The 13003-nt window shown below is 40.8% G+C and overlaps 1 protein-coding gene across 1 annotated transcript in view; it reads right to left on the bottom strand.

Moving 5' to 3' along the window:
• LOC116700772 (vacuole membrane protein 1) overlaps window positions 1-13003 on the bottom strand; it is a 57967-nt gene that overhangs the window by 35696 nt on the left and 9268 nt on the right. The window contains 1 exon segment of the mRNA XM_032534219.1: window positions 890-1123. Within this exon segment, the coding sequence (XP_032390110.1) occupies window positions 890-1123 (234 nt within the window).

The following is a 13003-nucleotide window of genomic DNA, read 5'->3' as shown; positions in this document are numbered from 1 at the left end:
GGTCATGACATCAAGCAGGTGTCCTCTTTTAAATATCTAGGAGTGTATTTTGATGATGACCTGAGTTGGTGCACACATGTAACAAATGTCTGTGCCAGAACTCATCAGTGTCTCCACTTTTTGACCAGACTTAGAGTGTTTGGGGTTTTTAAAAATATCATGTTAATCTTCTATTGAGTAACAATAGAGTCAATTCTTTGGTATGGTAATACCAGCTGGGTTGGGAATTTGACAGTAAAATCTAAAACTCAGACTTTCAATCTGGTTAAGACAGCAGGCAAAGTTATGGGAACACCTGCACCTCTCAACCCGCAGAAGCTTTTTGATCAGGCAACAATCAGACAGGCTAAGACAATTCTGTCTGATTACTCTCGCGTGTTGTTTTCACAGTTTGAGATGTTTAACTCAGGAAAGAGGTACAGGGTTCCTCTGTGCAAATATAACCATTATAAGCACTCATTTAATCCCCTCACAGTTAAGCTCATGAGTGAGCAGCGATTAATGTATGACTATGAATTTTTTAATGTATATCTGTGACTGAATGTATGTATGGATATGAATGGAGGAATGAATGAATGCAAGGATGCGTATGAAAGTAGGATAGAGTGGTTGTAAGGCATGTATGGGTGAACAGAAGAATGAAGGAAGGATGGCTTTTATCTTCTTTTAGTATAGAAAATGGTCATTTGTAATCTGGAATTGCACAGCTCCTTGAGTAGCCCATATGTTTACTGTACATTTGTCTTTTAATTGTTTTAACCCTGTTTGTTGTTTTGTGTCTGTTGTAACTCTTGCAGCAATGTTACTCAGTGTCCAAAACAAATTTTTCCTTAGGGAGACTAATAAAGATACTTTGACTTTGCACAACCAATCTGTAACAGGCACTCACCCATATACAAGCTTCCAGGCGGACTTTGGAGATGATGTTCCAGAGAGAGATGCTTCCCTGGATGGCAGCTGAACCCACCGCTGCCGCGGCCTCCACGCCCCCCTGCTCAGCATCAGAGTCTGGTGTTGATGCGTTCTGCTGGGGACAGACTATTTGGTCTGGATAAGGCGGTTCGGGGAAATCCACAGAGCCACATTCGTAGGCGGCCAAGGTAACTGATGCTATGTGTGGTCCCTGAGAAATAGAGAAAGAAAGATAATGAGACAGGCAGAAACAGGGGAAGATGAAGAGAAAAAGAGAAAATGAGTTAAAATAGAGTGGGAGTTGAGTCCAAGTATTTTGAGTCAGAGGAAGACCCCTTTGTTAATAGCATAGGGAGAAAATGACAGATGTGAGTCAAATACTGATTGATAACATGAAGTCAGTTATATGTGGGCCAGTGTCTAGGCTGTCTCCCGTAGTTCAAACAGCAAACCTGTTTTAAAGAGTTCAATTAATTTCCTATTTAGGTCAAAGCAAAAGTGTGAGCACTGGCTTGCTGAACAGAACAGGGTATAAAAGGTCAACAATTCCTGTGAAAACTATTCTTGAAGCATAAATGCTTCAAGCTTATCAATGTGTCTTGTCTGAGAGCTGCAAGGAAATTCTTTGTACAAATGACCCTTGGCCAATCTACAATGACTCATTATGAGAATAAGGTTGATAACATCATCTGAGAGCACAATATTTGATTAAGTTTTACACTGAACAGGATCTAGAAGTCAGGAAGAAAAGGTCATGTAACGTTGTATTTCCTCTGTAAGAACACATGTCACACACTGAACAATGATCTAGATGGATCTGAAAGAGTGAGAGAGATGATCAAACAAGTCAGTAACACTACCATGATCCCTACAAATAAAGGCAGGCCCTGTGAGTGGGCCTTGTGTACTCTGTCTATTCTATGTGTTTACACTCATGTGTATGTATGCAAAGAAAGGGTGCTCCCAGTGACGCACCAGGGGCAGTTTGGTATTATGCAATGTAGCACCAAAACAATTTGGCAAACCTGGGGTGGGGCTAGAACTTCCGGAGCTGCCTAGGACAAAGCAGGACAGGACAAGATGGGACGTGGGAGGGCAGGACAGTTGCTTGTGAGGCAACAGGAAACAGCAATTCTCTAGATACAATGCACTCCGTTTAGATGATACAGATTGGTTTCTATATACACTGCTGTAGTAAGCAGGCACAGCCACATTTACATTAGTACTTAAAAAGCACTAGCAGGGGAAATGTCTAATGTTCACACACTTGTTTTGACCCAGTCCGACTAGACACACACACACACACACACACACACACACACACACACACACACACACACACACACACACACACACACACACACACACACACACACACACACACACACACACACACACACACACACACACACACCTCGACCAGAATGTATGTGTGGCCATGAAACACTATATTCCTCTTGCTCACACCTTCCAACTCTATCTCAGGTAATGTGATGTTTACCAAACACACAGACAGCCTGCCAAAGGAGTGTTGCGTGACCCTTGAGTACCTGCTCTCGCTCATTCTTTCTCTCTGTCTAATGCTGTGTCACTGCTTCTCACCTTACACAAAAGCCCAGCCCTCATATGTTGTCTTTGTGATTCACTGTTTATCTGCAGCCCAGCCCCCAACATACAGGTAGCTGCTCTGTCTTACATGGTTCCTGACGTGATGACAAACATGGACAAATGGGCACAAAACAATCCACACACATTTCATCTCCTCCAAAGGCATAGACATAGCCTGACGTTGTAATACTCAGATTCTAGTCATAGTATGAGTCTGATACTGCTCCACCGGGCTGGGATTATGGGGGGGTGTTCCAACCGAACCAGGAAAGAAAATTCCTCTGCACTCATTGGATAGACTTACAACTAATTAGAGCAACCAAACTCAACTCAACTGTCAACAGAATTAAATTCAATGACACAAGACAAGACGGTGTATCGTCTCCATAGCAACCATTATTTGCACTTCGGTCCTAACTTCCGACTTTTAGACCTGTTTGTAGCCAGATATATAATTTGTTTTGTGTAAATATGAATGTGGATAACGTTAGTGATAGAGATGCTTGCTACAGTTGCTGCAGAGGCGTCGCTAGGCTTGGGCGTGTCCCTGGCTCTTGCCCTCTCTCTCTCATTTTTATTTATTTATTCTCTTTTACAAAAATAAGTATAATAGAATAAAAAAAGCCCCAAAATGGTACATGCAAATAAAGGTAACAAGTATTTTCCAAGGCACTTGCAGTTTATTGTTCATGGTAGTATAACTTTGTCCAGTTTATTTTTCCGAGGTGAATAAAACCAGCAGCTATGTGTGGGGCACCAGCATGATGTATTTGTTGCTATCACCTAGAAACCGTCTCCAAGTGAGGAAAGTTGTAAAAGGTGAAATGTTTGTAGAGGATTAATTAGCCAAATCAGTCTAATACACTGATGCCATCAACACAAAATTTAGGAGTGCAATACTAATGATTGTTCCTGTGACGTGACATTTCCAGTCTATGGTTCAGACTCCGAAGCAGACCCATGCCTCGCTTTAGTGTCCACTCTCTCAGCTTCAGTTTTATAAAGGAGGCGCTCTGCTGTGGGCGAGCTGCGTACAGCCACTTGCCTAAACCTTGTCTCATTCCGAGACAGGAGACCCAAACAGGGCTCCGTGTCTGTCAGAAGGTCTGAGAGCTACCAGATCAGCAGAGCAATCACGTAATGCACAGAAGACTGTGGTGCAGCTAGATTATTTTCTGAAATATTGTAACTGTATTCTTGTAATAGCCCATTATAACTTTATTTTGAATGTGCAAAAACTTTTGAAGATGAGCAGGAATCTTGCTCAAACACATCTGAAATATTACAGTCCAAGGGTTTATTAATTCATTAAAATTAATTGATGAATAATTGAGGTAAATAATTGTTAAGGATGGTACTTCCCTAACAAAAAGAGGAGGAGAGAGTAAATGATGCCTAGGCTACATGTGTGCTGACTCATATAATTAGAAAAGTCAATCTACAAGAGAATAAATAGCTGAAAGCAATACAGAATGCCTGAGAGCCTTGCTGCAAAATATTCCATTTTGTTTTTCTAGTTGGACTGTAATCTATGTTTCTCTTTCCATAAAGACATTTGAGAATAAATTGATTTAGAAAATGGTGGTGTCATCTAACTAACATCTACAAAACTGGGCAGCTCAAATGAACATAGACCAGCTATTAACAAACTGGGAAAGCCAATTGCTGTGTTGCATTGCATTAAGTTAATTTAAATGGGTCTGGGCTCAGCCCCGAACCTCCTCAAACGCCCCTTGTAGAGGAAGTATTTTTTCTTTCTGAGAGAAACCATTGTTCCATCTTATACACTGTTTACTATAAACAAAGTCATGGCGTCAGTATGTGGGAGTTGAAATAACTATTCCACCTCCTAACTGTGTCTAATTTGAGATTTGCCAAATGTTGATGATGTTTGCAGCCACTAAAATATACATCAGTACTGACAGAGGCACAATGTTCCTCTCTCTGAACCCGAGGGAATCCACAATGGAGGCAACATTGCTGGCATTTCTGTGGTTACCTGCAGAAATCGCTTGAAAACGCAAAAAACGCCTGACTTACAAAACGAGCGGGATCCCCACTCCTGGGAAGGAGTACATTCACGCAGACTCTGAGGAGACACACAGTTTGGAACAAGTATTAAAGTATGTATCTCTGTCTCTGTGTGTGGCCTTACAAGACCCTTTCTACTCAGTGCCTTAGTGGATATTGGGATGATTTGTTTTAGGGTTTGAGTAAGAACACAAAGCTGGCTGCTCAATAAACTTTCACCACACACCAGAAATCCACCCTGCACTTCAAACCACCCTACTTTATCCCTTCTTTTATCATCAGCTCAGATTTACTTTTGTGTGACAATGGAGGAAATCAAAAATGTTTTTGCTAATCTGATGACAGGAACTTGTTAACACCAACATATTAGGTCTATTTGGGAACCAATGCAAAGATGGAAACAAATATCATCCGGAGAGCAATAGTCCATTTAATGGGCTGTTGTAGTGTCAGCTTCAGGTTGGTAGCCGTAGTCCTGTGGAATGCTTGCGCTCAAGCCCACATGAGACGTTAAAAAACACATTCCTGCCATAGGGTTTTATGCTATTCTGCTGTTCAACAGTTACTACTGTTGACGCGGCAAGATAAGTAGCAATGCGCCGAGAAAAGGCAGTAAAGAACAAGACTGTGGGTTAGATAATCCATGTAGATCATCAAGAGAGCTTAAACAAGTCCACTACAAAGACAGGTGTTGGGTACAGGTGTTACATTTGCTAATTCATAGTGATCCATGTGACTACAACATGGTGTTTACCATGATGAGGGTGAATTGATAACCAGTTACTTTTAATGTGTAGTAAAAATGTTCCTTAACCTCTATCCTAGACATGTGACAGTGATTGGCTACGAGCACAGCAGTTGCTAAAGCACATGGGTGGAAAAGAGCTTCCTCTAAGTGCCACAGCGTGAACAAAGTCTGTGTCACTGTGCCCACTGAAGAAGGAAGTGAAAGCAGTTTGGCCAATAGCTGCTGCTGGAAGGAGCTACTGACATGGACATGGTCTATGGACATGGTCCTTTGGATCCAGTGCAATTTGACTAATAGCCTTTAATTGTTAAACATACAATACATAAAACAATACTTTCTTTTGTGTGACCGTGTGTGTCACAGTGACAGTGTCATGTGCATTAGGTCAACAGACACACCCGCTCAGTGTAGGTGTGATGACTTCAATTTCTTCAGCTTGAGAAACGAGGGGCTTTTGACATTTTAAATTTTAACCACTGGTTTATTCTTTAAGCAGGAACAGATGCAGTAGAGTGAATACACTCATGGTAAAATTTCCTCATGCATCACATCAAGTTACATAAAACTACATTTCTGTTGGGGAGCAGTGGCAATGACAGATTCAAAGTGTGAGTATTTGTCCCCACTTATCCTCCCAATTTAAATGTTGTGTATTGGGATACACATTAAATTACAAAAGACATTTTTTTTTGAAAGAATACAATCCCTAGTTTTTAATCTGAGACCCTAGCAGATGGAGCCCATAATTGTCCCTGCCACCAGTCGTGGCAAGGACTCTTCTTGTTAGTTTATGGTGGCAAATGTAGTTTGTTCTGAAGGCCCAAACCAGACATTAATGGGTGACCATAAACTGACCAGTTCTTAGTGACCACGACCACAGGACGGTCCAGTCATTACCAGGTCAGTGTGGTTGTCAAGGGCCATTGAAGCGCATTAGACACGGTTAGGCTAGCATAACCTGTTAACCGCCTCTTACAGTGGGAGACTGCTGGAGGCAAAGCAGGACAAACATTAGAGGTTAGCTCGTAATGTAAGAGCCCTGGTCAGGATTTTTGAGGGAGGTAAGAGAGCGCTGGACTGAGGCCAGTTCAGAGGGGGGTGTCAAGCATGCTATTAAATTAAATTATTTTTTATAAATTTGCATTCTAATCCTCCACTTCTAAAATAGTTTACTTTTTAACATACTAGAATGGAAAATCTTTATTTAAAATCTTTGTAATAATGCAATGGATGAATTCTATCATAGTAACGGGTGTACATTCCTTTATTGAGTGTGTTTCATTTGGTCAACTACGACAGCAAAACAAAATGTTGGGCCCAGTAGAATCAGGATTAAAAGGAGGTTGAAGCAGCTACACCTACACAGAACCACCTGAGGGTGTGGGATGGTGTGATGGGTAACTGAAAAGCAATGGGTGACCTTTCTGTTCGAATTTCAACAATGCTTTAAATACGGTAAACACCTGGAGTCTGCCAGCGGCACTCTGGTTTGCTCTGGTAAGGTTTGGCTTGTCCTTGCAGGGTTGATGGTGCCGTTTCAGACTGGCTACACACTAAGCCCACTTTGGCCTGGGATTAGCTTCCTGTAGACTGTGTGTGTGTGTGTGTGTGTGTGTGTGTGTGTGTGTGTGTGTATCAGACAGACGCATGCCTTGGATGGCTGAGGGGTGATAATTAGGATTGTGAAGTGATTAAAAACAACACAACCACACAAAGCACCCATTGACACATCTCTCTGGTATTCATTTTGAAGGAGTTTGGTGAAGATGAGTAAGTCAAAAAACATTTGAACAGATCCATGTCTCCAACCTTATGAGGAAGAAGGCGGCACAGTGGCTTACAGCATGTAGGCACTGCTGAGTACTGGGTCTGATCCCCGAGCTCCAGTTTCCTCCTACCATAAAGACGTAGGTACGGACATTACAACTGGAGTTGGTCCCTGGGTGTCGGACTATGGCTCCTGATTAGTTGGGATAGGTTAAATGCAGAGGATACATTTCTCATATGTGGAAATGTACTTGAAGACTACTGTAATATTATTATTATTAATATGGGTACCAAACTATGGCTGACCACTGCTCCTAAGTAGCTAGGATAGGTTAAATGCAGAGGATACATTCCTCATTTGTGTAAATAAATAAATAAATACATAAATATTAAATATACATTCAGGTATAGCACGGCAAATCATTTTACATATAATCATATAACAATTTATATATATACATATATATATATACATATAAAACATTATTATAAGATTACTTACTTAAAAATGATAGATGCAATTGTGCGGGGTTTTTAAAAAATAAATAAATAAAAAAATCAGGTATGGCACAGAAAATTAATTATATATAACATTATTATAAGATTACTTACTTAAAAATTATAAATGCAATTGTGCTGTTTTTTTAAATAAAAAAATCAGGTATGGCACAGAAAATTAATTATATATAACATTATTATAAGATTACTTACTAAAAAATGATAGATGCAATTGTGCTGTTTTTTTTTTTTTAATTTGCCAGTGAAAGTCCTTTTTGGGTATTTTATATTGAATCCCAAAGTTAAGATTCCCTCACGAGCAGCTGCAAATCCATAACTTACCAGTGTAAAAATCCCAACCAACGTATCTTATGGTTCGTTAATAAGTAAGTAATACTGCCTGTTCAGTAGTGGGAGGATCAAATCCCAGCGATAAAGTTGGGACACCCTATCTAGATGTAGTTAAAAATGAATGGCTTCAAACTGAATTTAAGAGGTGTTGAAGTTAAAGAGAGAGATCCGTTACTGCCAGCCGGTGGTGAGTCAAGAGTAGTTTTTCAAAGAATAGCTGAACTTGATCCTGATGTGTCACTCGTGTTACGGGTAACATGTATGCAAGGTATCAATTCTCACTTTGGTGAACAGAGGAGTGATTTTGCTAAGTCAAGTCATATTTGAGACACAAAACACGTACAGCAAAGTCAAGGAAATTTTGAATCAATACCGTATATCTGCAATGTTTATATATACAGCAAGTTCACACCCATCAGAGTAAATTCAACACTTTCTAAAGAGCCAACCAGGAAACAACTCTCTAATCAACACTTGTCAGGTGACCACTTATGAGTAGTGGAAATTTTAGTCGAGGTCATACAGACCAGCAGGACTGTGTGAGTCACAACACAAACAAAGCAACCAGGTTTCTGTCAATGTGAAGTCCTTTGTCCGATACCATGCCATGCTGTGGGCGAGTTTCCCTCCACAACGTTCTTGTCAGACTGCAATTGTGTGGGCGGACTGCACTTAACGGTATAACGGCATCTGAGCGGGACAACTTTAAAGCACCTGGGGCCGCAGAGAGTGTGCGTGCTGTTGGTGTGTGTGTGTGTGTGTGTGTGTTGTAGTAAAAACAATGCAGGGACAGTGTGTGGAAGCTACACTCTCAGACCTGCTCAGCACTTACAGCGATAGGGGCTAATTAAAGCTGTGCTTTTGGTAATTGCCAACAGCCAAAACTTAATTTTAGGGGGTTTGCTAGGGAAAATCTGTATATCCTACACAAACCTATTCTGCAACCTGTAATTTAGCTATCCTAAAAGAAACTGAACATAGAAAACTACAGATTTTTTTTTTATTTAGATGAGTGACTGTTTCTTTTTTTTGAAAGACAAGGCACTGTAAATCATGAGTCATAAACATAAATATGACAACCATGGTTAGATTTTTTTGTGATGCCATAAGATTTTCTGTTGTTTTTTGCTCCCAGAAAGACACAACATGTACACCTCTCCTTCAAAATACAGCTCAAAGCTAGGACAGATAGAAAAAAACACTACCCTCGTTGCTACTATGTAAACAGTAACATGCACGGCTTCAATTATAATGACTTTAAGTCTTTGTTGCTGTTGATTTAACGTTGAGCACAACAATTTTCATGCTGCCCATAATGACTTAATGGCAGAACCTATTACTGAAAGTAATTTAATGGTGGATGACTCAGATGAGCTCTCTTCTAAAATATTTACAGCATTCCCAAGCTTTCAAGAGTCACACTCATCTTCTCAGTTAAAAGAGGATTTACTGAGGGCTGTGACACTAGTTGTCACTAAAAAACAAATACTTAAAAACCTAAGTGGGTATAAAAGCCGGTCCCACTCATAATAGTAAGCTTTACAATCATTATGACATGCGCAGGTGCAGGACTCTCAGTGTGCATTAGTGTGCATGTGCGTGTACTGATCCTAACCTCCGCAGCCCTTGACGAAATGTGATCTCTCCAGTGCTCCTGCATGATTTTATTGTTTTCATGGTCTGTATTATAAGCACCCACCCACAACCTCCTCCCTCAGAGCAGCTGGATAAAATACACTTGATGGTGTGCCAAGAAGTGTGCTTTTTTCTTCTCTATGCCTGAGTTGCAGGGTTTTATCTTTCTCCAATAACTGTGTACAATGATCACCCGCAGTCTCAGCGGGACGCAAACAAAGAGAGGTGAGACAGGTCAGCGATTGCCCATGTCAGGGAACAGGAGAGCTGCCACTTCTGCTCTGGGTTCATTGACTGGGTTGGTTTGCATGTTACTGGCCCTGCACCGCCCTCTGTTGGTGGCTCTGCAGTACTCTTACTATGTAATGGTTACTGCGTCATGTTATCTCATCTCATCTCAAAAGCACTACCAAGGACCTTGATGGTTATTGGACTTGCTAGTATTTATGTCTTTTCACATCTTACAAATAGGTAGAAATTGCCAAAGAACTGCCTACGTAATTAAATCACAACTAAAGTACAGTGAAATGTATTTGTTAGTAGTTTTATTGTTCATTATGCTCTTTATTAATCTTATGTATTGCCTAATCTTTTCAATGTTCATTTTTCAAGAAGACATGAATTCATCTTCAGCTGTAGTCTGATACAAGTAGTGAAAACAAATATTTAGGGTCAGAGCACCGACAGCGGCGAAGGTCTTATTCAAAATTAAAGAATTCTTCCTTTCCTTTCTTTTGGCAAACTAGTTGCATTTTTGAGGGGCTAACATACTCAAAAGCTCACCAAAATATTCGGTTGCAATTCTCGTGTCAATTTAGGTATTTCAAGGGTTTTGGGAATAGGCGCACAAAAATGGCTCGCTAGCACCCCCTACAAAATTAAAGAAATTGAGTCCCTGTCGTACGTTTAACGTTGACTCACAAAACTTCGTACACATATGTAGCATGGCAGGACGGACATAAAACACCATTGGAACCATACCCTAAACCCAACAGGAAGTTAGTAATTAGTGCCATTTTTCCCATTTCCACATGTCGTACTTTAAAAAACTCCTCTTAGAGTTTCCATCCATCAACTTCAAATTTAGTCTGTGCCATCTTCAGATGTTAGAGATTAAAATGTATTAAAAGAACAACTTTTTGTCATAGAGCATGGCCGTGGCAGGGCGGCCATTTTGTGCATTTCACCATTAAAAATGGAAGTGGATGTAACTTGAGTGTACATTGTCCAATCCAGAGGACATATAAAGGCCAATATTTACGCAAAGTCATAACTCCCCCTAGTGGCAACAGGAAGTAGACAGGAAGTAAATTGCTATACTTGAACAAACTCCTCCTAGAGCATGGGTCTCAAACTCGCGGCCCGGGGGCCAATTGCGGCCCGCGGGATGATATTTTGTGGCCCCCTACTTGACATCAAAGTTAAGTGTTAGTGCGCGCCGCGCGTTCTGAAACTTTTTGTCATTGCGCTGTCACTTATGGGCTACCGTAGTATCTCCTGACAGCGGCGTAACGGTTGTCAAGCTAGCTAGTACTCTTTGCGGCAAATGCCTGAGGTTTGACAATGTGATGTCTGTTGTTGTGAAATTCACCAACCATATCAGATCTAGGGCTTAAAGCACCGGCAGTTCCGCGCCCTGTTTGGAGGAAATAGTTGGGTTTTTTTGGAATACTTGTTGCGGCCTAGCCAAACCCAGACTCTACTTCCAGCGGCCCCCAAGTAAGTTGAGTTTGAGACCCCTGTCCTAGAGATTTAATCAAACTAACTTCATATTCGGTCAGTGTCACCTAAAGACCTTATGGATGAAAAGGTATTAAAAGAAAAACCTTTCGTCCAATGGTGTGGGCGTGGTGTGGCGGCCATTTTGAGCATTCAACAAACTTTGGTGTACATTTTCCAGTTTGGCTCACAATTGCCAAGGGTCCAGGCCTGAGGACATTTATATGCAAAAATTTACTTTTGGTCATAGCGCTCCCCGCTGGCAACAGGAAATCAGCTTTATATGACAAACATCATCCGATTTAGATGAAACTTCTAATGTGTGGTTTAAATGTGATACTGAGCCGCCCCCAATACTTTAACCACACCCACATATTCAAGCCACGCCCCTTTCGTAACATTTGAGTAGAGTCTTGTGTGAAGTGTCATTGAACTCCGCAGGGAACTCCCTTTTCATTGCTAAAGGTTTTGAGTGTCTGAGTGCCGCCCAAATCCACGGGAGCAAGGACCGGCGCAAGGAGCGGCGCCAGTAACGCCGACGCGTGCAGAGGCGCGAGGGTCTGTCAAACGCTGCTTGCAGCTTTAGTGATACTTGGTATCAATAATGACAAAACATGTAAAGTATCCCAATACTAGTCTGCACTGATTTTTCTGATTCATCCTAAAACCATCGACACCATTAACTGACTCATTTAAAAATAATTTTGGAAAAATAATAATACAATGGCTTAATTAATAAATACAATGGCTTTCATTAATTAATTTATTCATTTCCACACACCATATTTAATAACGGAGCATAATGATGGTAGATCTGGTTAAAATACAAAAATCCTATAATGTAATCCAGGGCTGTACAGTAATTGCAGCTATGACTATTTTTGTTCACACAAAGACACAGAAACACACACACACACACACACACACACACCACACACCACACACACACACACACAGCACACACAGACACACACACAGACACACACAGACACACACAGACACACACAACACACACACACACACACACACACACACACACACACACACACACACACACACACACAATTATCAAAACTGTTGCCATTATTCTGCCAGTCGAGTCACTGTTAAAATGACTCCTCACAATCAGGAAGTCTGCTGACGTGAAAATGCAATGCCGACTTGTTGACTGGATGAGAAGCTGTGATAAAGGTTTATTGTGGCACTTCTCCCCTGAGCTGATGTATATCTCTAGTGGTGCACTTGTATACCACTTACAGAGTAACTGTGGTGTTCTACCAAATGTTGACATGAAGGTAAATCAAAGTCAAGAGCTTGTAAACACAGAGGCCCACTTAAGTTTTCATTTCTAGCCCATTATTAACTCTCATGGACAGAAAAGAAAACAGTGTCAGAAAGGTCAAGCTGCAAGTGGTAGACTCTTATCAAGTGTTCTGAACTTGTATGACCCACTTATAATCAGTGACCCGGTCCTAGTTCGTCAAAACAGGACACATCTGCTGGTACTCACCACAGAAATTCTTAAAAAAAATGTACTGGCAGAAATCAGAAATATTTGTCAAAACCCAGGAATCTCCTAAATCACTTAAGAATCTCAATGGCCCCTTTAAGCATCTATAGATAAGAAAATGTATAATTTGCATACTCTGAGGTCAGTGTTGTGCTTCTTACTTGTGGTTTAAGCTCAGAGTTAAAGAGAGGAATCAGATACTAGATCTGACACGGTTCTTTATA

Source organism: Etheostoma spectabile, chromosome 13, assembly GCF_008692095.1.
Source record: "Etheostoma spectabile isolate EspeVRDwgs_2016 chromosome 13, UIUC_Espe_1.0, whole genome shotgun sequence".
Classification (NCBI taxonomy): Eukaryota; Metazoa; Chordata; class Actinopteri; order Perciformes; family Percidae; genus Etheostoma; species Etheostoma spectabile.
The sequence above is the reverse complement of the archived record's forward strand: the minus strand, read 5'-3'. Positions and strand labels throughout refer to the sequence as shown.